Source organism: Lepidochelys olivacea (genome assembly GCF_965140295.1).
Source record: "Lepidochelys olivacea isolate rLepOli2 genome assembly, chromosome: 16".
NCBI classification, from domain to species: Eukaryota; Metazoa; Chordata; order Testudines; family Cheloniidae; genus Lepidochelys; species Lepidochelys olivacea.
In genome coordinates this window covers 3,155,609-3,182,094 of record NC_140426.1, presented here as the reverse complement: position 1 = coordinate 3,182,094, position 26,486 = coordinate 3,155,609, and the positions used below count along the sequence as shown (strand labels likewise).

The 26,486-nt window shown below is 45.7% G+C and overlaps 1 protein-coding gene across 2 annotated transcripts in view; it reads right to left on the bottom strand.

Annotated features, from left to right (window-relative positions):
- The window catches only part of PNPLA7 (patatin like domain 7, lysophospholipase), a 432,325-nt gene that overhangs the window by 177,651 nt on the left and 228,188 nt on the right, over positions 1-26,486 (bottom strand). For both annotated transcript variants that reach the window (XM_084650336.1, XM_084650337.1), the window contains one exon: positions 13,613-13,673. In XM_084650336.1, the coding sequence (XP_084506462.1) occupies positions 13,613-13,673 (61 nt within the window). The remainder of the gene's footprint in view (positions 1-13,612; positions 13,674-26,486) is intronic.

Below are 26,486 nucleotides of genomic sequence, written 5' to 3'. Positions count from 1 at the left end.
CCTTTCCCCTGCATGCTGTGTGACATAGGCGCAGGAGGCTACATGACCCAGAAGTCAGAGAGGGACAAGATGGGTGAGAATCTTTTTTATTGGACCAACTTCTGCTGGCAGAAGCTACAAGTGTTCAAGCAACACAGAGCTCTTCTTCAGGTCAGGTCTTTGCTTCCTTCCCCAGACCTGAAGAAGAGCTCTGTATAGTTCAACAGCTCGCACCTGCCACCAAAAGAAGTTGGTCCAATAAAATATATTACCTCACCTACCTTGTACGCTCATATCCTGGGACCAACACAGCTATGACAACATTGCAAACCAGAAGCATAAGGCTATCATTTACAGATATTCGTGGGTGAGCCTGGAGCTAGCAGATGAGATCTACACCACCATGGTCATGAATCTCTCCTGTGCTGGATAAACAACGAGGAGTCCTTGGGCACCTTAGAGACTAACAAATTTATTTGGGCATAAGCTTTCGTGGGGTAGAACCCACTTCATCAGATGCATGGAGCGGAAAATACAGTAGCAGATATATATACACAGCACATAAAAAGATGGGAGTTGCCTAATCCAGTGGGAGGTAAGTCTAATGAGACAATTCAATTAACAGAAGAATACTAATGGAGGAAAAAACCCTTGCTGATGCCCTGCCCTTATTAACTCTATGTCTGAGTCAGAAACAGTGATGACAGTCTTTGAAGATCCTGAGTCCGAGTGTGGTGAAAAGTACAATTAGGTGAATGGAGTCTTTCACCGGTTATGGTGACCTTCGGTGAATGAGATAATCACAGAGGTACAGACATACCTGAATGCTGAGTCTCTTCAGATGAGCCACAATGACTAAAAAGCACTGGGTGAATACCCTTGCTGCTGATAAAACACCAAAAAGCAGGACTCTGTACTGGTAGGGAGATTCTCCAACTTGGGACCTTAGATATTTTCTGTGTGCCAGGTGATGTGATACCTGAAAATATGCATCAACAGCTTCATAATTCCATTGCTAGCTCCCAGAGGTCAGAGTTGCCATTCTGAACTTGAAATAATCATGGGTGAATGTGTTGCAAGCACCTTTTTCCCTTTGGGATCAGAAAACAATACGAGTAAAAGCCCTTCCCTCTGAAATCCAGAGCCACTTCTTTTACTACTCTGAAATTTAGACTGGAGGACAATTCTTGATTTAACAGTATCTCATGAGAGAGATCCCTGAAGAGGAATGGGGAAGTGGGGTGAGTTGATAGGAAGGGACTGGAATTGAACTGAACACTCCACGTTGATGATCTCTAAGACCCACTGGGTGAGGCAGATTCCCAACCACACCAAAATGCCAAAAGGGGTGAGGGAGGGATGGAAAAACCATCCAAAGACTCTACATGGCTCTTGATGATGGCATCAAGCTTGCTGCTGTGAGGTGGATACGGAATGTGCAGTAGAGGACAAAGAGGCAGAGGGTCTTCTGTTTGGGAACTTCTGCTTCTTCCTCAGCAATTCTGATGACTTTTGTGGGTTACAATAATATGTGGAGAGTTCTTTGTCTAAAGCAAAATTACCTTCTCCACGGGTCTGGTGTGCAGACTCCCAAGAAACAGAGAAAGGCTCAAATCTTTCAGAGTGCAGGGCTTCATTAACTGTTGCATTGACTATGTCACAACCTCCAAATGGGAGGCCCTCAATTGTTGTCTGCACCTCCTTGGGTGTTCCTGAAGATTGTACCCACGAAGCCCTGCAAACGATGACTGAGGTGGCCGTTGATCATTCTGTGGCCGATGCATACAATGTCGCCTGCAGGGATGGATGAGCCACTAACAGTCCCTCAGATACAACAGACTTCAGTCCCTGCTTATGTTCATGTGGGAGTTTCTCAATAAGCTGCAATGCTGGGTGTCAGTTAAGGTAATCATACTTCGACAGAAGTGCCCAGTACTTTGCAAGGCACATCTGCAAACTTCATGATGAATAATTCTTCCTGACAGATAGATCTAACTTTTTCAGATCTTTTGTCTGAGTTATTTTTGTGGTCCCTGCCGCCTGGACCTTTCATGCACCACCATCACTACCAGAGATCCAGGAAACAGGTGAAACATTCAAACCCACTTGAAGGGACTCAATAGTGTCTGTCTTTTTACAGGTAGGTGCCACAGACACCGAGGTCTGCAATAAATGTTTGCTGGTTCCAATAGCCCCTTGTTAATTGACATAGCAACACTTTCATACATGGAGGAATGCAGGATGTGCAGAAGGCATATGCCATTTTTCCTACACTATCGCCAAAGATTTCTGAAGTATCTGCCATGTGACACAGAAACGCTCTTCCATCTGCGGGTGTTATTCCGCAGTTTCCCTTTCTTCCTGGGGCATTGCATGAGTCCACACCAGCTACCCTTCTTGAGCTACTGTCCGAAGCTTCATAGGAGAAGGAAACTAATTCTGGAGGGTGTGACACACTGTACCTCAAAGAAGCGTGCTGTAACCCCCATAGTCATCATTCATATATGGTTGAGGTATTTTGTACAAAGCATGCCATGTAAGATACTATATGAAAGGTCATGATCTGCTGCAACTCACTGTTTTGTCAAAATATGTATATTGGTAGCATGCATGAAGTTATGAGATTTTGCTATATGTTTGTTATTGAAATATGTTGCGAGTCTGGGAGTCGCTCACTGCTAGTTCTCCAGTGGCAACAAAGGAGGTGACTCACACCCAAAGCGACCATCCTGAGCTACTGACCAGTAGGGGAATTGTAAACAAGAAATTTACAAATTCTTAAGAGATGGGGCTTGCTCAACTCTGTGACTCAGCAAGGCCCACCAGGACATATTTGGGGCAGTATTTTTACAGGCACATGGACTGAGGGTATAAGATAATGGACAGTGGCATCATGAGACCACCTCTCTCCCCTCCCCCACCTACACTGAAGGCAACAAGAATGCTGGGAAGACAAAGACTTGAACTGAGGAGACTGGTCCCAGGCTGAGAAGGAAATTCAGCCTGTATCTTAAGAACTGTAACTTACCTTCAACATTCTGTGGGGTGAGAAAAGCTTTTGATTCAACTCTTGCTTAGTCTAAAAGTTTAAGATTTAGAATGCACGTTTACTTTTTATTTTCTTACGGTATTTATTTTCTCACGGTATTTATTTTCTCACCTTTATGCCTACCACTTTAATTAATAAACTTATTTTAATGTTTTATCCTTCCCAGTGAGTTTGTCTAAGGAGCTTGGGAAATCTGCTCAGGTTACAAAGGCTGGCGCATGTCCACTTTCCTTTGACAAAGCGGCAAACTAATTAATATGATTGCACTGTTCAAAAGAAGTCTTGAGTAGTGTAAGACAGTATATTTCTGGGGTCCAAGGCTGGGGGCTTGAGAGATTTGCTAGGGTTTCCTGCCTATAGTTCATGAGAGCCTTGTAGAGTATTTGTACAATTTAGCTGGGTGTGCCTCAGCATGCAGGTGGCTGAGTGATCACAGCACCTCGAGGGGTTTGCTGCTTGTCACTGGCAAAGCATTATGAAAGACAGCCCAGGCTGGAGAGTTAAGGGGACATAGTGGTCCCATACTTCCAGGTTGTACCCCAGGGATCCCGTCACAGAGGGACAGTTGATGTAAGTTTCCTTGCTGGTTACATCCCCTGAGAGGCCCACTAGGGATAGGGGCTGTGAGCGACCAGGGTGGATACCTAGGAGAGTGCTCTCCTGGAGATCACATAGGTCTATGCCTACACTAATGGTGTCTAGATTCCCTGTCAGACCTGAAGGGGTCATATGAATGTGAATGAGATGAGCGGATGGGAGATGTCTCCCCATTTGCTTGGGAGGAAGAAGAAAATGAATATTTCTCTAATGGTGGGGTTACCTTAACTGGAGATGTAGGGTAAGCTTGAGTATTGACCACCACTAGAGCTGAAAAGCTGATTGGCTCCATGACTATACTGGTAATCAGTACTGTACAGGGGACACTCACAGGCAAGGATAGTAATGATGACTTGGGCTGTGTGGTCAATGCAAGATTACGTGGATTGAAAATAACTTTGTTGTCGAGAAAGTCTGTGCCAGGGGCCTCTGTTCCGCAGGAGTTGGTACCAGTCTCGTGGACACTGGGATCACTGGCTCCACGTGCACTGATGTCAACAGAGAGAGGCTGGTACCTGGCAAAGTGTGGACTTCTGCCTGAGACAGAACCATATGTGCTCAATGACTGAGTTTTGCCAGAGTGTCATAGGGATCCAATTCAGGCTACGAACTACCTTTTGGATCTATGCCTCCTTTTACTAGGTGTTAGAGCTGTGCTCACTGTGGGAACGATGTTCTTCCCACCCCTCAGATCAGATCACTGGGTGCAGGAGGACTTCGATGCTCTGCTAGGCTCAGTGAACGAAATTTTATTGACCGGTGAGCACAGGAGCTTGGAGTTCATCCACATCTCACAAAAGCACTGATCAAGGAAGCCTGTGTTCTGGTATACAGGGCCCCTGCTTCTGAGGCAGCTCTTATTGAGTTATCCAGGAGAAAACACTAAAGACAGGCCTCTCTTGCCTTCAGCATCCTCCTAGAGGCGTAAGAAAAGAAAAAACTACACTACACCACTGTACAACTATACTAATATTACTATCAAACTCTCATATTGCATATATACACACGCACATACATACAGAGGACCAGTCAAGTTGCATAGCGTGCTAAGAAGCAGACACGCAGAAGTTCCATCTCGCAGACACAGTTGGCCATGACTCAGTGGACACTACTGGCAAAAAGAACCCAATCTTACATGCATGGGGCACATGCCTACCAGAAGTGGAATCCATGTAGACAATCACTTCAATTGTATTTAAGCCGATCTAACAGGTGGCCCAGGTTAATAAAAAACCAAGTAGGTTAGTTCACTAAACTAATGACAATGTGCCCTTCCAAGAACAAATCCATGAGCAACAGTTTTTTGCTCTACCTCTAGGATGGCAAGGAACGTGCAGGAAAATAGAGCAGAATCACAAGAGAGTTGCAAAATTATGCCCTCCAAATCTAAGTGCCAGATGGCAATTTTAATGTGTGCTTAACAAATTACCAAATTAAACACAGAGGAAGTTGCAAATTAAGTAACATGTATTACAGATTTGCTGGGTTATACTGGGAGAGCACACTGTAATGATATACAAATTATACAACATTCCCAGTCAATACAACACAACATGCAGGGTTATAGTGATTTTTCCAAGTATTGGAATAGCACAGAACTAGAGATAAGTTACTCTGACTGATCCACAAAAACTCTTGTTGAGAACCTGTATTCAGTAAGTGTCTGTCAATACAATTTGCACTTTACTCTAAGTGTAATAGGGTCACGGTATTCATATGGCTTGACTACCATATACAATATTGGTATTCAAAATACCAGTGGGGGAAAAACAGCATTCAAATGATAAAATAATTAATCAAATAGATTTAATGGGGCCAGGAATTTTGGCCCTTTGCAGTTAACCAGGAAGAATGCTTTGCTTGACAAATACCAGGAGATTCATGGTTATGGTATGACCAGAAACTGTAGAAGTCTAATCTGAGCCCAAGACAGACAAGTTTTTTTAAATAAATTCTATGTGAGGGAAAGACACTGCCACAGTTCAGAAACACTGCAGTATAGTCGGTATCAAAGCTTTATCAAGAGGACTGGAAACAGCAAGGACACGTGGGACCAGATGGCTCCTTACCAATGACATGAACTGTAAACTATCAACCGAAAGACTGGCAATCGCTACCAGTAATTTAAAAGTGGACACTTAAAGCTCCAAGACCAAGGAAGCAAACTTTGAAGTGTTTAGTACAAAGAGAACACTTCTTCAACCAGATGAAGTATAGGTATCTGTGATGCATCACGTCCTAGACACAGTGGCATTGTGCTGTAGAGCACAGCATGCCAGTGTATAAAAGGATACTTCTTGGACAGCTGAGTTTGGTTGGCAAATACTGCTTAAATATAGCTCAGGCAGAGGGGAGAAAATATCTTCCATGGTTTATTATATCTATTTTGCACTGAGTACATACCGTACAGCAGTTAGAGGACGTGTCAGACCCAATATATACATCTAAAAACCAAAGCCAAAAGAGCCACAGGATAGAACTGAAGGCTAAATTTCTTCAGCTGTTCCATTTTACACCCACAGCATGCGCCCTGTACTCCTGAGGGCATTCTGAGTCAAAAAAAAAAAAAATTCTGCACACAGTATTCTAAAGTTCTGCAAATTTTATTTGTCAAATAAATGCGGAGGGTCCCCTATGGTAGTGGGGAGCACAGGCCACTGGCTGCACAGAGGTGGGAGATCACTGCAGGTCCCCGCCCCGCCCCCAGGGACACAAACTCAGCAGTGAGGCTGCACCCAACCCTGACACAGCGCAAGGAGCAGGCCTGCCCCAGAAACACTCCAGGGCCCTGCCTCTCAGTGTCGACAGGCAGGCTCAGCAAAGCAGGATACAAGAGTGGAGGGGCTTAGTGTGGGGGATCCAGGTGTGGGTTGGGAGGGTTCTGTGTGAGGCAATATGGGTGTGAGCAGCTCAGTGGGGGATCCAGGTGCGGGAGGGATCTGGATGCACAGGAGCTTGTTGGGGGGTTCTGGGTTCAAAGGTAATGGGATTCTGCAGGGGGGTCCAGGTGAAGGTGGTTGGGGCTCAGCAGGGGGGTGTCTGGGCATGGTGGGGAAATGGAGCTTGGCAGGGAGGTCTGAGTGTGGGGGGCTCTGTGGGGGCTCAGTGGGGTGGGGATCCAGGTGCAGCTGGTTGGGGCTCATTCTGATGGGGATCCAGGTGTGAGTGGCTTGTTCGGGTGGCCCAGGTGTAGGGGGAGTGGGGCTCATCATGGGAAGTTCTGAGTGTGTAGGGGAGGGGAGGCTCGGCAGGAGGATCTGGATATGAGGGGATGTGGATGCACAAGGGCTGGGCAGATGGGGGTGCATCTCCCCGTACGGGGATCCCTCCCCATGCAGCTGAGGAGCAATGGGTGCAGGAAGTGGGGGAAGAAGAGGAGAGAGACTTTTCAGAGCTTCCTGCAGCTGGAGGAGAAATCTGGGGGTGGGTCTGACCTGGCTCTGGATGTTGGGAAGAGGAAGTCCTGTCCTCCCCAGCCCAGTCAGGACTAGCAGTTGAGCCCGATGCAGCGTAGGAGCCACCAGGCAGATTCCTTCCCCAGTCCCGCCTCCTGCCCCACAATGATTTACCTCTCTGCTGGCTGCCCTGGGCACCCGAAACATACTGCTGGGGAGGTCACATGACTGCTCTTGTGGCTTCCCTTTTGGTTCCCCATCAGAAAGTCATTTTTCTGCAGGGAAGCAAAGAAATCTGTGGGGAATATAAATTCTGTGCATGCGCAGTGGATCAGAATTCCCCCAGGAGTAACTCTTCAAAGGCATGAAGGCCAAAATGGTTGCATCCCTCCTTCAGCTCCATCACAGTTCAAAGCCCATGTCTGCTGAGCACTCTGAAAGCAGGGATGGATGGTGGGTCATGTGATCCGCACAGACTATAACATCTTGAAGAACCACAATTAGCGTAGGTTAAGTAACCGTTCTCTCTTCTTCGAGTATGTCAGTGTGGATCCCCCTATAGGTGACTGGCAAGCAGCAGCATCCTTGGATGGCGGGATTTAGTTGGGGATTGGTCCTGCTTTGAGCAGGGGGTTGGACTAGATGACCTCCTGAGGTCCCTTCTGACCCTGAGATTCTATGACTGAGAATCATAGAAACGAAGACGACAATCATAGAAACGAGAATCAGGGAAATGAAGACGGTAGCACTGCTCATCCAAGCTTGGCATTTGCCCTGGCTGTCATGTCAAGTGCACATTTAATGACAGTCACAGGATTACTCCACACAGCTGCCGTGCAAATCTCCAAAATTGGCACATTTCTGAAGCCAACAATGCTGCCGGTGCTCTGGTGGAGTGTACATTCATGTTAGGCAGGAGAGGCGCACCAGGCAGCTGCTACCAGATGGATGTGCACTGTGTGATCCACTTTAAAAGTTTCAAGGAAGAGACTGCCTGGCCTTTCACAGATTCATACATTCCAAGGCCAGAAGGAATATATGACGACTCTGCCCTTTGTGCCCTCACGTGGGAGAGTAAGGAGGCACAGGACAGACACTTGCACAGCCTGGACACTGCTAGCTAAAAGAATCTACTCTCACAGGCATAAGGCACATGTGCCCCTTGCAATGGGAGCCACACTGACACGTACTTGAAGAGCTGAACATTCTTTCCACATCAGTGGGACAATCATAACTGCACAAGTCACTTTGTTGGGATGATTTCCCACCTAACTGGCTGCCACTTAGAATTAGAGAGATTAAAATGGCCCTGTGAAGTTATAAATTGGTTGTTACTTTTACTCTCTGATTGTTTCACAAAATGGCAAAGCAAGAAATATCCAGTAGCCTAGTGGGGCATTATTAATTATAGGTTAATTTTAATGTACTGATGTTTTTAAGCTGTGATACAATGCAAAGTTAATCATAAGAACACATAACAGCCCTACTAGGTCAGACCAATGGTCCATTTAGCCTAGACTCCTACCTTCTGACAGTGGCCAGTGCCAGATACTACAGAGGGAATGGACAGAGCTATGCAATTTAAGGTGATCCATCCTCCATCATCCAGTCCCAGGTTCGGGCAGTTGAAGGTTTAGGGACACCCGGAGCACAGGCTTGTGTACCTGGCCATCTTGGCTAATAGCCATTGATGGGCCTATCCTCCATGAACTTAGAATCATAGAATCATAGAATATCAGGGTTGGAAGGGACCCCAGAAGGTCATCTAGTCCAACCCCCTGCTCAAAGCAGGACCAATTCCCAGTTAAATCATCCCAGCCAGGGCTTTCTCAAGCCTGACCTTTAAAACCTCTAAGGAAGGACATTCTACCACCTCCCTAGGTAACGCATTCCAGTGTTTCACCACCCTCTTAGTGAAAAAGTTTTTCCTAATATCCAATCTAAACCTCCCCCACTGCAACTTGAGACCATTACTCCTCGTTCTGTCATCTGCTACCATTGAGAACAGTCTAGAGCCATCCTCTTTGGAACCCCCTGTCAGGTAGTTGAAAGCAGCTATCAAATCCCCCCTCATTCTTCTCTTCTGCAGGCTAAACAATCCCAGCTCCCTCAGCCTCTCCTCATAACTCATGTGTTCCAGTCCCCTAATCATTTTTGTTGCCCTTCGCTGGACTCTCTCCAATTTATCCACATCCTTCTTGAAGTGTGGGGCCCAAAACTGGACACAGTACTCCAGATGAGGCCTCACCAATGTCGAATAGAGGGGAACGATCACGTCCCTCGATCTGCTCGCTATGCCCCTACTTATACATCCCAAAATGCCATTGGCCTTCTTGGCAACAAGGGCACACTGCTGACTCATATCCAGCTTCTCGTCCACTGTCACCCCTAGGTCCTTTTCCGCAGAACTGCTGCCTAGCCATTCGGTCCCTAGTCTGTAGCTGTGCATTGGGTTCTTCCGTCCTAAGTGCAGGACCCTGCACTTATCCTTATTGAACCTCATCAGATTCCTTTTGGCCCAATCTTCCAATTGGTCTAGGTCCTTCTGTATCCTATCCCTCCCCTCCAGCGTATCTACCACTCCTCCCAGTTTAGTATCATCCGCAAATTTGCTGAGAGTCCAATCCACACCATCCTCCAGATCATTTATGAAGATATTGAATAAAACCGGCCCCAGGACCGACCCTTGGGGCACTCCACTTGATACCGGTTGCCAACTAGACATGGAGCCATTGATCACTACCTGTTGAGCCCGACAATTTAGCCAGCTTTCTACCCACCTTATAGTGCATTCATCCAGCCCATACTTCCTTAACTTGCTGACAAGAATACTATGGGAGACCGTGTCAAAAGCTTTGCTAAAGTCAAGGAACAATACATCCACTGCTTTCCCTTCATCCACAGAACCAGTAATCTCATCATAAAAGGCGATTAGATTAGTCAGGCATGACCTTCCCTTGGTGAATCCATGCTGGCTGTTCCTGATCACTTTCCTCTCATGCAAGTGCTTCAGGATTGATTCTTTGAGGACCTGCTCCATGATTTTTCCAGGGACTGAGGTGAGGCTGACTGGCCTGTAGTTCCCAGGATCTTCCTTCTTCCCTTTTTTAAAGATTGGCACTACATTAGCCTTTTTCCAGTCATCCGGGACTTCCCCGGTTCGCCATGAGTTTTCAAAGATACTTATCTCATTATTTTTGAACCCACTTATACTTTTGGCCTTTGCAACATCCCTTGGCAACGACTGACTGTGTGTGAAGAAGTACTTCCTTATGTTTGTTTTAAACCTGCTGTTGATTATTTCATTGGGGGATCTCTAGTTCTTGTGTTATATGAAGGGGTAAATAACAATTCACTTTGTCAATTCAATTCATGATTTTATAGACCTCCATCGTCTCCCCGCTTAGTTGTCTCTTTTCTAAACTGAATAGTCCCAGTCTTTTTAATCTCTCTTTGTCCGGAAGCTGTTCCCTGCCCCTAATCGTTTTTGTTTCCCGTCTCCAAAGTACTTGGTCCAAAGCAGACAACGGAAATTCAATGTCAGCTGTTTACCTAGCTCTCTTACCTTCCATTAAAACCCCAGCCACACTGGTAGCAATGGGTTGCATAGAAACAGACACATTTCTGTAAATGGTTTTAAATCTTATAAATGAGCATCACAGCACAGAGGTTTTCTAAACTTACCAGTACTTAGAACATTATTTTCTTTTAAAACTGGTTTTGTTTTATAGTCCAAGAAGAACAAACAGTAAGGGAAGTTTCCTCCCACCCACTAACAATCAACCCAATTAGTAATCTAAACTAATTCAACCAAGGCAATTCACAAGAAATTTCTCAGGACAAAAACTTGGGAACACCTAAATACTGAATGATTTGCTATTAGGCAACTCAGCAAGATAAGCAAACTACAGATTCATTTAAAAAAGAACAGGAGTACTTGTGGCACATTAGAGACTAACAAATTTATAAGAGCATAAGCTTTCGCGGCTACAGCCCACTTCATCGGACACATAGAATGGAACATATAGTAAGAAGATATCTATATATACATACAGAGAAGGTGGAAGTTGCCGTACAAACTGTAAAAGGTTAATTAATTAAGATGAGCTGTTATCAGCAGGAGAAAAAAACTTTTGTAGTGATAATCAAGATGGCCCATTTAGACAGTTGACAAGAAGGTGTGAGGATACTTAACGTAAGGGAATAGATTCAATATGTGTAATGACGCAGCCACTCCCAGCCTCTATTCAAACCCAAGTTAATGGTATCTAGTTTGCATATTAATTCAGCTCAGCAGTTTCTCGTTGGAGTCTGGCTATGTGGACTCTCTCCTCAGGCCCTACGCTACCAGCACTCCCAGCTACCTTCGAGACACCACTGACTTCCTGAGGAAACTACAATCCATCGGTCATCTTCCAGAAAACACCATCCTGGCCACTATAGATGTAGAAGCCCTCCACACCAACATTCCACACAAAGATGGACTATAAGCCGTCAGGAACAGTATCCCCGATAATGTTACAGCAAACCTGGTGGCTGAACTTGGTGACTTTATCCTCACCCATTACTATTTCACATTTGGGGACAATGTATACCTTCAAGTCAGCGGCACTGCTATGGGTACCGGCATGGCCCCACAGTATGCCAACATTTTTATGGCTGACTTAGAACAACGCTTCCTCAGCTCTCGTCCCCTAACGCCCCTACTCTACTTGCGCTACATTGATGACATCTTCATCATCTGGACCCATGGAAAAGAAGCCCTTGAGGAATTCCACCATGATTTCAACAATTTCCATCCCACCATCAACCTCAGCCTGGACCAGTCCACACAAGAGATCCACTTCCTGGACACTACAGTGCTAATAAACAATGGTCACATAACCACCACCCTATACCGGAAACCTACTGACCGCTATTCCTACCTACATGCCTCCAGCTTACATCCAGGACACACCACACAATCCATCGTCTACAGCCAAGCTCTGCGATAAAACCGCATTTGCTCCAACCCCTCAGACAGAAACAAACACCTACAAGATCTCTATTGAGCATTCTTAAAACTACAATACCCACCTGCTGAAGTGAAAAAACAGATTGACAGAGACAGAAGTCACCTACTACAGGACAGGCCCAACAAAGAAAATAACAGAATGCCACTAGCTGTCAACGTCAGCCCCCAACTAAAACCTCTCCAGAGCATCATCAAAGATTTACCTATCCTGAAGGATGACCCATCACTCTCACAGATCTTGGGAGACAAACCAGTCCTCGCTTACAGACAGCCCCCCAACCTGAAGCAAATACTCTCCAGCAACCACACCACACAACAAAAACACTAACCCAGGAACCTATCCTTGCAACGAAGCCTGATGCCAACTGTGTCCACATATCTATTCAAGTGACACCATCATAGGGCCTAATCACACTAGCCACGCCATCAGGGGCTCGTTCACCTGCACATCTACCAATGTGATATATGCCATCATGTGCCAGCAATGCCCCTCTGCCACGTACACTGGCCAGACTGGACAGTCTCTACGCAAAACAATAAATGGACACAAATCTGACATCAGGAATCATAACATTCAAAAACCGGTAGGAGAACACTTCAACCGCTCTGGCCACTCAGTAAAAGATTTAAGGGTGGCAATTTTGCAACAGAAAAGCTTCAAAAACAGACTCCAACGAGAAACTGCTGAGCTTGAATTAATATGCAAACTAGATACCGTTAACTTGGCTTTGAATGGAGACTGGGAGGGGCTGGGTCATTACACATATTGAATCTATTTCCCTATGTTAAGTATCCTCACACCTTCTTGTCAACTGTCTAAATTGGCCATCTTGATTAACACTACAAAAGTTTTTTTTCTCCTGCTGGTAATAGCTCATCTTAATTAATTAGCCTCTTACAGTTTGTATGGCAACTTCCACCTTCTCTGTATGTGTGTGTGTATATATATCTTCTTACTACATGTTCCATTCTATGCATCCAATAAACTGAGCTGTAGCCACGAAAGCTTATGCTCTTATAAATTTGTTAGTCTCTAATGTGCCACAAGTACTCCTGTTCTTTTTGCGGATGAGGACGAACACGGCTGCTACTTTGAAACCTACAGATTCATTAGGTCATCCTGCATGCAGATTCCATTTGGTGTGATGTGATTCTGTGCAAGGTTACTGAATTCAGTATTGCTCCCTGTCCCTGAAAACCCTCTCTCTCAACAAATATTTGAAGCAGATTTCACTGTGCATGTATATCAGTACCTTTGGGACTCAGTGGTATCAATTACATTTGATTTCATTCCCCCATCCCATTTATCTTACCAATGCACACTCATTCTGTACTTATGAAATTGTTACTCCCTTGAAATTGTTACTCCTGGCTAAAGTGGAATAATCAGGGGCAAATTCTTATCTCTGACAGGAATTCTCTGTTCTCAAATTTACTGGTGTAAATCCAGCAGTATTCCACTGAATTCAGTAGAATTACTTGGAAAATGTATCAGTGTAACTGAGATCTGAATCTGGCCCTTAGACATCTTTTCTGAGCACTGCAAATAAAGCAAATAGCCCAGGAAGTGTTTCTTACCCCCCTGCTGAAGGCTGCCAAGAATCGTCTCACCCAGCAAATGGATCAGTCTGGTCACAACCTGGCAGGGGGAAAGAAATGAACATTTCAGACTGAATGCATTAAAATAAAACATCCTAACAGATAATGGAAAAATTTAAGAGAAGGGCTTAAATAGAACATTGTTAAGAATTGCTAAGGGTTTTACAAAGCACAGCTTCTCCATGGGAAGCAATTACTTCCACTCTGTGATATAGGGACAGCTCATTTTTCTTGTATAAAGTTATCTGTCATTTTTATTTTACACTAACCTTTAAAACTTAAAAAAATAGGTCATTTACAATCTATTCTGCTTTTAAAAAAACTTTTCTGGAAAGACTCCATGTCACATTTTCACTCTCTCTCCAATGTGCATATACTGTGAATATTTAAGAAAGGAAGGGTCATGTGGTAGTTACTGAATACCATTTCATTTGTATACTGTACAACTATTCTGGTCCATACTCAGACCAGATTCCTCATATACAACAAGGAGTTATGGGTGAAGAGGTGGAACACACACATATTCAAAGTCCTGTATACGTCTTGGCAAGCTGAATTACCTTAATTAAACTGATCTGGAGCACAAAAAACAGGCATGGTTCATTCCAAGGAACAGATTTTGATCTCAACGGAGTTACTTGGGATTTATACTAATATTGTATTATATATATATACACAATATATTATACTAATTATATCTGGCCCTTAATCTAATTTCAAAAGTGATAAATTAATCTTTACAAGAAGTAATCAGTAGTTCCTAACAAGAGCAATAATAGAAAGCTAACAGTTGTAACACTAAGGAGTGGCTGAAATGGAAAATACTTTGGTTGGTTTTGACACTTACCAATTTATCACTAAGTAAAATAAAGGCAGTAACTGCCTTAGTAAAATTCTAGTAAACTACAACTGCTAATACGTAGTAAAATACAAACACTTGGGTTTTTTATATAAAAGCCATTTCCTGGTAAATAAAAGTAGTTTTGACCCACATGAAGATGTTAAAGAGAAAACTGCCCCCCATTTTGACTTGATTCATCAACAGGATAAATGTATTACTGTTTGCCAGACAAGAAGGACCTAAGTGGCAAGCGGAGCGTGATTTTCTGTCTGCGTGTTGGTGTGTGACTGGCAGTTACACAGCCCCTCCGTCACTAGCATGACAACACTAATGACATCTGTGAATACACCTTCCCTCTCTCCTTCCTCCATGTTGTAAAAATCAATAACTTGAAACAATAAAACATAAATTTCTCCCAAGTGTAAGAACTTCAAGATTTAACCTTAAAGTGGAAAACCTTGTAAGACATCGCAGCTTGATAATTAGTATTGTTTTATACATCCTGTCTAAAGCAGTTTTGTCCCAGGCAGCCAATACCATTGATTAAGCCTGCATAGTTCATGGAATCCCATAATTTTAACAAATGTGAGCTTTAAAGAGCATTTGGAGAAAAATTCGGGGTGTCTCCAACACAATATCAATTACTAATGTCAGAACTGAAAGTAATGGCTGAACTTCAGACAGGGCCAATGTATTCAAACAATAAGTTTGCACAGAACCATATACCTTCTATCTCCAGTATTAGGGACAGTCAAGGCAAACAGTCCATATAGAATATAATGGAAATATAAGCATATATTACAGTCAGAAGTCAGAGATGGAAGAGACCCATTAAATCATCTTTTCCCACCTCTCTGCCAGTGTAGGTTTGTTCCCTAGTGTACATCTTCTAACATTTTATTCAATCTAGTTTTCAATGTCCCAAGTGATGGGATTCCCACCTCCCCCACTGGGAGAGTATTCCACAGCCACAGTGTGAAGTATGGGCCCCATACGGTCAATTGAATATTACAGAATATCAAAACAACATTCAGGTACAGGACAGATATTTAGAAGTGTGCATGCCAAGACAGGGTAGACGAGATTTCCAGGAAAATTCCAGCCAATCGAAAGATGTTTTTTGACCTTGTACTCAGCCACTCCCCCACTAAGCCCAGACAATCACACTGCTTGAAAGCTTCCTCAAGATGCTGTGTCAATCATACTTAGGGCCTCCAGTAGGGCAGTTGCCCCACTCCAGTAGGCAGGGGTTAAAAGCAGCCCTGGAGCGGGCTGCGGCTGGGAAAAGCATTAAGAGCAGTTGAGGGAGGTCTGGCGAGATAGTTGGCCCCAGGTGTGGCTGGCTTTATCAGGCCACAGCTGGCCTGGATAAAAGGGCTGTGGGGCCAGGAGTTGAAGGAGTCTCACTCTAGCCCTGGAGTGGGAAGGGCTAGCTGTCTGGGAGCAAGGTTGCAGAGCAGAGCAGTGTTGGGGAAGGGCAAAGGGAGCTGGGGATCTCCAGCCTGGTAAACCCCCAGGCTGAAGGCCTACAAAAGGTACTGGGGCTGCAGAGGGGCAGCCCAGGGATAGGCAAAGGCAGCAGGTTCAACCCCCTTGCCAATGATGAGTGGCCATTACAGACTGCAGTCTGCCCCAGTGAAAGGGGGCTAGATGATGACTGGCAGCAGCCACTGAGGCAAGGTGGGGATAAAGGGGTGGGGGTTCCCCTGGGAGGGGAGACCCAGAATCTGGGGGTACTGCTGGGGCAGAACCCTGAGGTAAAGGGGCACTGGGGTCTGGGAGGGACACGGGGCCTGAGGCAGGCAAGACACAGGCCAGCAGAGGGCACTCCGGAGCTGGAGTTGAGCTAATTTCCAAAACAACCAGCAGGAGGTGCCATGCCGGTGAGTCCGTGGTCTGCTACAGGGCCCTATCAAATTCATGGCAGTGAAAAATGCATCATGGACCATGAAATCTGGTCTTTTGTATACTTTTACCCTATACTACACAGATTTCACAGGGGAGACCAGCATTTCTCAAAGTGGGGTCCCATCCCAAAAGGGGGTTGCAGGGAGGGTCAGAAGTTATTGTAGGGAGTTCATGGTATGAGCACCCTTACTTCTCTCCCGCCTTCAGAGCTGGGCGGCCGGAGAGTGGTGGCTAGTAGGTGGGCACCCAGTTCCAAAAGCAGCGCCGCTGCCAGCAGCAGTGCAAAAGTAAGGGTGGCAATATCACAACCCCCTACAATAACCCTGCAACCCCACCACAAACCCGCTTTGGGTCACGACCCCAACAGTTACAACACTGTGAAATTTCAGATTTAAATAGCTGATATCATGAAATTTATGATTTTTTAAAATCCTGCAACTGTGAAATTGACCAAAATGGACTGTGAATTTGGTAGGGCCCTACTCATACTAGCAGTGACCTAAGGAGATCCACTTTGGTAACTTACCCCTTACCATCAACTGAATTGTCTCCTTAGAACTGACCCCCCACTTGGTAAGGAAACTCCCATCTTTTCATGTACTGTGTATATATATTTCTTCCTACTGTATTTTCCACTCCATGCATGTGATGAAGTTGGTTTTACCCCACGAAAGCTTATGCCCAAATAAATTTGTTAGTCTCTAAGGTGCCACAAGGACTCCTCGTTGTTTTTGCTGATACAGACTAACACGGCTACCACTCTGAAACCTATACATACTGGAGTATCAATTTGCACCTACAAAATATGAATTTACTATAACAGTTATGGAGTTACTATTTAACCATATTTTGCACTTCTAATGCACCTTTCACCTGAGGAGCTCAAGGAGGTTAGCAAACAATACCTGCCACCCATTTATTATTCCCCCCCACTTTACATAACGGTAAGGAGAGCTATAGGAAAGTTAAGTGATTTATCCAAACTTAGTGGCAGAACCAAGAACAGAACCCAGGAGTCTAGATTCCCAGTCTGCAGCTCCGACCACCAGGACACATGATTTGCCTTACTAGTTAAATCAAACCTTATACCCCTGGAATAGCTGTGGAAAAATTGTTTTTCCAATCCCCTGCGTGAGAGAAGCAGGCTGCTTACCATCATAGGATGAGTCACCATGCTGCTGTCATGGAAACATAAGAACATCAATTCTGGATCTAAGATAGGAACTGGTCTGAGATTTCCTTGGAGTTTTAAAATATGCCAAGCATTTTCTCATAAAAAGGCACCGTGTTCTTTAAAAAAAGACTTGGCCCTCAGTCTTTTGAGATGCCAATATAAATCAGAGCTGCTGCTATTCCCAACCTGAGACTTGAGCTCTTTGAGATCCCTACTAGACAAATTGGGGGATTGGGCCAAAAGAAATCTGATGAGGTTCAATAAGGATAAATCCTGCACTTGGGACGGAAGAACCCAATGCACAGCTACAGACTAGGGACCGAATACCTAGGCAGCAGTTCTGCGGAAAAGGACCTACGGGTTACAGTGGACGAGAAGCTGGATATGAGTCAGCAGTGTGCCCTTGTTGCCAAGAAGGCCAATGGCATTTTGGGATGTATAAGTAGGGGCATAGCGAGCAGATCGAGGGATGTGATCATCCCCCTCTATTCGACATTGGTGAGGCCTCATCTGGAGTACTGTGTCCAGTTTTGGGTCCCACACTACAAGAAGGATGTGGATAAATTGGAGAGAGTCCAGCGAAGGGCAACAAAAATGATTAGGGGTCTGGAACACATGACTTCTGAGGAGAGGCTGAGGGAACTGGGATTGTTTAGTCTGCAGAAGAGAAGAATGAGGGGGGATTTGATAGCTTCTTTCAACTACCTGAGAGGTGGTTCCAGAGAGGATGGTTCTAGACTATTCTCAATGGTAGAAGAGGACAGGACAAGGAGTAATGGTCTCAAGTTGCAGTGGGGGAGGTTTAGATTGGATATTAGGAAAAGCTTTTTCACTAGGAGGGTGGTGAAACACTGGAATGCGTTACCTAGGGAGGTGGTAGAATCTCCTTCCTTAGAAGTTTTTAAGGTCAGGCTTGACAAAGCCCTGGCTGGGATGATTTAATTGGGAATTGGTCCTGCTTTGAGCAGGGGGTTGGACTAGATGACCTCCTGAGGTCCCTTCCAACCCTGATATTCTATGATTCTATGATTCCTCTGAGCAGTCAAAACATGCATTGTAAGAGCCTCCCACAGCAAATAACGTAGTTAATACAAAGCCCGTGGGAAGAATTCTAATACTAACAGTGAAGAAATTCTCAGTTAATTTCCAACCACCTTTATTCTAAACCACAATGAAAGCGTATGACAACACGACTTAGCCAACTCACTCCCTCAGGTCCAGGAGCAATTCTGGCCAAGTTCAACCAGGGACCAACTGGTTTCTTCTCTGGTAGAAAGGGGAATGCCAAGGAACAAACCATCCCTGCTCCTCCTGAGAAATGAGCATCATGAGGAGCTGGAGCTGCTATACTTTCCCCAGGAGAGGAGTGGAGAGCAAGTAGCAGAGCATCCTTGTTTTTAAGAAGAGAAAAGGGGCATCAGGGACAGGGAGCCCAGGGGCAGGGCGCTGGGAAGCAAAGGACCTCCTGAATGGTCAGGACAGTACAATTGGCCTAAAGGAGGCTACAAGAGTCTAGAACTTTTCAGCACATCTAGGGCTGCCTCTATATTGACAGAATTGGGACTTGTAATTTTCCACCAGGGATACTCCACTATGCGTAGCAACAGTAGATCCTGTAGTGAAGACAGAGCTCAGTCATTTTTAACACAGATTACAAGTTAGATGGCATGGTGGGAAATATACCTGAGTCGTCTTGCACACTACAGATTCCAGCATCACTGCCACCAGCTGAGCTGAACCATCGGTGAATTCTGGCCTCCATTTTTGAAAATGTAGGCAAGACTTAGAAATCTCAGTGAGGTGGTTCTTTCCCCCCTCCACAGGCTGGAGGAGAGTGAGCCGTCTCCTCTTTGCAGGTGGAACAATGCACCTGGGAATGCAGCATTCACTCATCTCTGTTGTGATGTGCTTTGTCTGGTGCCAGACGGTAGACTCCACTAGCCCAGAGTGTAACGTCTCTGGCGTGCTGCAGTATCTGTAGCACTACAGTCACCACGGCACCTGCTAACACACATCCAATTCTACTCAACCGACCTCCTAACACACAACTGGTTTACAATCACAGCTGTTGGCAGATCACCAGTCAGTTCACAGCTAGCCTTTGCACCACTACTCATGGAAAATCTGTACTTCTAAAAGAGAGCTGGTTTGGAATTGAGACTCTCTAAAATGTCAGACAACTTTTGAAAAATGTTAGAAGTGTGCTTGAGTAACCATAGTGTTTGTGGGGCTGGACAGGATCTGGTAACTGTGTCCAGGAGAGTAAAAATATCAGAATGGAAGCCTGCACTGATGTGATCACATAACTGTGATATCAGAACAACTCTTTTAAAGATTGTCAAACTGAATGCTACTACAGTTATGATCCAGGAAACTCCTTTTCATGGACGTAGTTAAGAAATATACCCAGGGTAAAATTCTCAAATGCACCTGGAGTGACTTAGGAGCTTAAGTCCCATTTTCAGGAGAGACTTTGGGACTTCAGAGACTCAGGGTATGTCTACACTATGAAATTAGGTTGAATTTATAGAAGTCGGTGTTTTAGAAGATGGTTTTATATATTCAAGTGTGTGCGTCCCCACAGAAAATGCTGTAAGTTCATTAACTCGGTGGAGTGCTTCCACAGTACCAAGGCTAGAGTCGACTTCTGGAGTGTTGCACTGTGGTACCTATCCTACAGTTCCCGCAGTCTCCGCTGCCCATTGGAATTCTGGGTTGAGATCCAAATACCTGATGGAGCTAAAACATTGTCGCAGATGGTTCTGGGTACATATTGTCAGGCCCCCGTTCCATCCTGAGTTACCTGTGCAGACGCCATACCACAGCAAGCATGGAGCCCACTCAGGTAACCATCACCCTATGTCTCCTGGGTGCTGGCAGACGCGGTACTGCATTGCTACACCGCAGCAGCAACCCATTGCCTTGTGGCAGCAGACGGTGCAATAGGACTGGTAGCCGTCATCGTCATGTCCAAGGTGCTCCTGGTTGCCTCTATGAAGTCGATCAGGAGCGCTTGAATCATAGAATCATAGAATATCAGGGTTGGAAGGGACCCCAGAAGGTCATCTAGTCCAACCCCCTGCTCGAAGCAGGATCAATTCCCAGTTAAATCATCCCAGCCAGGGCTTTGTCAAGCCTGACATTAAAAACCTCTAAGGAAGGAGATTCTACCACCTCCCTAAGTAACGCATTCCAGTGTTTCACCACCCTCCTAGTGAAAAAGTTTTTCCTAATATCCAATCTAAACCTCCCCCACTGCAACTTGAGACCATTACTCCTCGTTCTGTCATCTGCTACCATTGAGAACAGTCTAGAGCCATCCTCTTTGGAACCCCCTGTCAGGTAGTTGAAAGCAGCTATCAAATCCCCCCTCATTCTTCTCTTCTGCAGGCTAAACAATCCCAGCTCCCTCAGCCTCTCCTCATAAGTCATGTGTTCTAGACCCCTAATCATTTTTGTTGCCCTTCGCTGGACTCTCTCCAATTTATCCACATCCTTCTTGTAGTGTGGGGCCCAAAACTGGACACAGTACTCCAGATGAGGACTCACCAATGTCGAATAGAGGGGAACGATCACGTCCCTCGATCTGCTCGCTATGCCCCTACTTATACATCCCAAAATGCCATTGGCCTTCTTGGCAACAAGGGCACACTGCTGACTCATATCCAGCTTCTCATCCACTGTCACCCCTAGGTCCTTTTCTGCAGAACTGCTGCCTAGCCATTCGGCCCCTAGTCTGTAGCGGTGCATTGGATTCTTCCGTCCTAAGTGCAGGACCCTGCACTTATCCTTATTGAACCTCATCAGATTTCTTTTGGCCCAATCCTCCAATTTGTCTAGGTCCTTCTGTATCCTATCCCTCCCCTCCAGCGTATCTACCACTCCTCCCAGTTTAGTATCATCCACAAATTTGCTGAGAGTGCAATCCACACCATCCTCCAGATCATTTATGAAGATATTGAACAAAACCGGCCCCAGGACCGACCCCTGGGGCACTCCACTTGACACCGGCTGCCAACTAGACATGGAGCCATTGATCACTACCCGTTGAGCCCGACAATCTAGCCAGCTTTCTACCCACCTTATAGTGCATTCATCCAGCCCATACTTCCTTAACTTGCTGACAAGAATACTGTGGGAGACCGTGTCAAAAGCTTTGCTAAAGTCAAGAAACAATACATCCACTGCTTTCCCTTCATCCACAGAACCAGTAATCTCATCATAAAAGGCGATTAGATTAGTCAGGCATGACCTTCTTTTGGTGAATCCATGCTGGCTGTTCCTGATCACTTTCCTCTCATGCAAGTGCTTCAGGATTGATTCTTTGAGGACCTGCTCCATGATTTTTCCAGGGACTGAGGTGAGGCTGACTGGCCTGTAGTTCCCAGGATCCTCCTTCTTCCCTTTTTTAAAGATTGGCACTACATTAGCCTTTTTCCAGTCATCCGGGACTTCCCCCGTTCGCCACGAGTTTTCAAAGATAATGGCCAATGGCTCTGCAATCACAGCCGCCAATTCCTTCAGCACTCTCAGATGCAACTCGTCCGGCCCCATCGACTTGTGCACGTCCAGCTTTTCTAAATAGTCCCTAACCACCTCTATCTCCACAGAGGGCTGGCCATCTCTTCCCCATTTTGTGATGCCCAGAGCAGCAGTCTGGGAGCTGACCTTGTTAGTGAAGACAGAGGCAAAAAAAGCATTGAGTACATTAGCTTTTTCCATATCCTCTGTCACTAGGTTGCCTCCCTCATTCAGTAAGGGGCCCACACTTTCCTTGGCTTTCTTCTTGTTGCCAACATACCTGAAGAAACCCTTCTTGTTACTCTTGACATCTCTTGCTAGCTGCAGCTCCAGGTGCGATTTGGCCCTCCTGATATCATTCCTACATGCCAGAGTAATATTTTTATACTCTTCCCTGGTCATATGTCCAACCTTCCACTTCTTGTAAGCTTCTTTTTTATGTTTAAGATCCGCTAGGATTTCACCATTAAGCCAAGCTGGTCGCCTGCCATATTTACTATTTTTTCGACTCATCGGGATGGTTTGTCCCTGTAACCTCAACAGGGATTCCTTGAAATACACCCAGCTCTCCTGGACTCCTTTCCCCTTCATGTTAGTCCCCCAGGGGATCCTGGCCGTCCGTTCCCTGAGGGAGTCGAAGTCTGCTTTCCTGAAGTCCAGGGTCCGTATCCTGCTGCTTACCTTTCTTCCCTGCGTCGGGATCCTGAACTCAACCAACTCATGGTCACTGCCTCCCAGATTCCCATCCACTTTTGCTTCCCCCACTAATTCTACCCGTTTTGTGAGCAGCAGGTCAAGAAAAGCGCCCCCCTAGTTGGCTCCTCTAGCACTTGCGCCAGGAAATTGTCCCCTACGCTTTCCAAAAACTTCCTGGATTGTCTATGCACTGCTGTATTGCTCTCCCAGCAGATATCAGGAAAATTAAAGTCACCCATGAGAATCAGGGCATGCGATCTAGTAGCTTCCGTGAGCTGCTGGAAGAAAGCCTCATCTACCTCATCCCCCTGGTCCGGTGGTCTATAGCAGACTCCCACCACCACATCACTGTTGTTGCACACACTTCTAAACTTAATCCAGAGACACTCAGGTTTTTCTACAGTTTCGTACCGGAGCTCTGAGCAGTCATACTGCTCCCTTACATACAGTGCTACTCTCCCACCTTTTCTGCCCTGCCTGTCCTTCCTGAACAGTTTATAACCATCCATGACAGTACTCCAGTCATGTGAGTTATCCCACCAAGTCTCTGTTATTCCGATCATGTCATAGTTCCTTGACATCACCAGGACCTCCAGTTCTCCCTGCTTGTTTCCAAGGCTTTGTGCATTCGTATATAAGCACTTGAGATAACCTGTTGATTGCCCTGCATTCCCAGTATGAGGCAGGAGCCCTCCCCTCACAGACATTCCTGCCTGTGCTTCCTCCCGGTATCCCGCTTTCCCACTTACCTCAGGGCTTTGGTCTCCTTTCCCCGGTGAACCTAGTTTAAAGCCCTCCTCACTAGGTTAGCCAGCCTGCTGGCAAAGATGCTCTTCCCTCTCTTCGTAAGATAGAGCCCGTCTCTGCCCAGCACTCCTCCTTCATGGAACACCATCCCATGGTCAAAGAACACCATCCCATGGTCAAAGAACATGTCTGCTTGGGCAGACATGGGTGCAGGGACTAAATTTGGAGTGACTTGATCAGGTCATTCTCTTTAGTCCTGCAGTCAGTCCTATTGAACCATCTTATGGTGAGCAGGCAGGTGATACAGATTGCTAGCAGTCCTACTGCACAAAGAAAAGGAGTACTTGTGGCACCTTAGAGACTAACCAATTTATTTGAGCATGAGCTTTCGTGAGCTACAGCTCACTTCATCGGATGCATACCAAGGAAACTGCAGCAGACATTATATACACACAGAGATCATGAAACAATACCTCCTCCCACCCCACTGTCCTGCTGGTAATAGCTTATCTAACATGATCATCAAGTTGGGCCATTTCCAGCACAAATCCAGGTTTTCTCACCCTCCGCCCCCCCCCCCACAAACTCACTCTCCTGCTCGTAATAGCCCATCCAAAGTGACAACTCTCTTCACACTGTGTATGATAATCAAGGTGGGCCATTTCCTGCACAAATCCAGGTTCTCTCACCCCCTCACCCCCCTCCAAAAACCACACACCAACTCACTCTCCTGCTGGTAATAGCTTATCCAAAGTGAACACTCTCCCTACAATGTGCATGGTAATCAAGGTGGGCCATTTCCAGCACAAATCCAGGCTTTCTCACCCTCCCCCCTTTTTCCCAGGGACACACACACACACACTCACTCTCCTGCTGGCAATAGCTCATCCAAACTGACCACTCTCCAAGTTTAAATCCAAGTTTAACCAGAACGTCTGGGGCGGGGGGGGGGGGTAGGAAAAAACAAGGGGAAATAGGCTACCTTGCATAATGACTTAGCCACTCCCAGTCTCTATTTAAGCCTAAATTAATAGTATCCAATTTGCAAATGAATTCCAATTCAGCAGTTTGTCGCTGGAGTCTGGATTTGAAGTTTTTTTGTTTTAAGATAGCGATCTTCATGTCTGTGATTGCGTGACCAGAGAGATTGAAGTGTTCTCCGACTGGTTTATGAATGTTATAATTCTTGACATCTGATTTGTGTCCATTTATTCTTTTACATAGAGACTGTCCAGTTTGGCCAATGTAAATGGCAGAGGGGCATTGCTGGCACATGATGGCATATATCACATTGGTGGATGTGCAGGTGAACGAGCCTCTGATAGTGTGGCTGATGTTATTAGGCCCTGTGATGGTGTCCCCTGAATAGATATGTGGGCACAGTTGGCAACGGGCTTTGTTGCAAGGATAAGTTCCTGGGTTAGTGGTTCTGTTGTGTGGTATGTGGTTGTTGGTGAGTATTTGCTTCAGGTTGCCGGGCTGTCTGTAGGCAAGGACTGGCCTGTCTCCCAAGATTTGTGAGAGTGTTGGGTCATCTTTCAGGATAGGTTGTAGATCCTTAATAATGCGTTGGAGGGGTTTTAGTTGGGGGCTGAAGGTGACGGCTAGTGGCGTTCTGTTATTTTCTTTGTTAGGCCTGTCCTGTAGTAGGTGACTTCTGGGAACTTTTCTGGCTCTATCAATCTGTTTCTTCACTTCGGCAGGTGGGTACTGTAGTTGTAAGAAAGCTTGACAGAGATCTTGTAGGCGTTTGTCTCTGTCTGAGGGGTTGGAGCAAATGCGGTTGTATCGCAGAGCTTGGCTGTAGACGATGGATTGTGTGGTGTGTCCTGGATGTAAGCTGGAGGCATGTAGGTAGGAATAGCGGTCAGTAGGTTTGCGGTATAGGGTGGTGTTTATGTGACCATTGTTTATTAGCACTGTAGTGTCCAGGAAGTGGATCTCTTGTGTGGACTGGACCAGGCTGAGGTTGATGGTGGGATGGAAGTTGTTGAAATCATGGTGGAATTCCTCAAGGGCTTCTTTTCCATGGGTCCAGATGATGAAGATGTCATCAATGTAGAGCAAGTAGAGTAGGGGAGTTAGGGGACGAGAGCTGAGGAAGCGTTGTTCTAAATCAGCCATAAAAATGTTGGCATACTGTGGGGCCATGCGGGTACCCATAGCAGTGCCGCTGATCTGAAGGTATACATTGTCCCCAAATGTAAAATAGTTATGGGTAAGGACAAAGTCACAAAGTTCAGCCACCAGGTTAGCCGTGACATTATCGGGGATAGTGTTCTTGACAGCTTGTAGTCCATCTTTGTGTGGAATGTTGGTGTAGAGGGCTTCTACATCCATAGTGGCCAGGATGGTGTTATCAGGAAGATCACCGATGGATTGAAGTTTCCTCAGGAAGTCAGTGGTGTCTCGAAGGTAGCTGGGAGTGCTGGTAGCGTAGGGCCTGAGGAGGGAGTCGACATAGCCAGACAATCCTGCTGTCAGGGTGCCAATGCCTGAGATGATGGGGCGCCCAGGATTTCCAGGTTTATGGATCTTGGGTAGTAGACAGAATATCCCAGGTCGGGGTTCCAGGGGTGTGTCTGTGCGGATTTGATTTTGTGCTTTTTCAGGAAGTTTCTTGAGCAAATGCTGTAGTTGCTTTTGGTAACTCTCAGTGGGATCATAGGGTAATGGCTTGTAGAAAGTGGTGTTGGAGAGCTGCTGAGCAGCCTCTTGTTCATATTACGACCTATTCATGACGACAACAGCACCTCTTTTGATGATCACTTTAGATAAGCTATTACCAGCAGGACAGTGGGGTGGGAGGAGGTATTGTTTCATGATCTCTGTGTGTATATAATGTCTGCTGCAGTTTCCATGGTATGCATCCGATGAAGTGAGCTGTAGCTCACGAAAGCTCATGCTCAAATAAATTGGTTAGTCTCTAAGGTTCCATAAGTACTCCTTTTCTTTTTGCGAATACA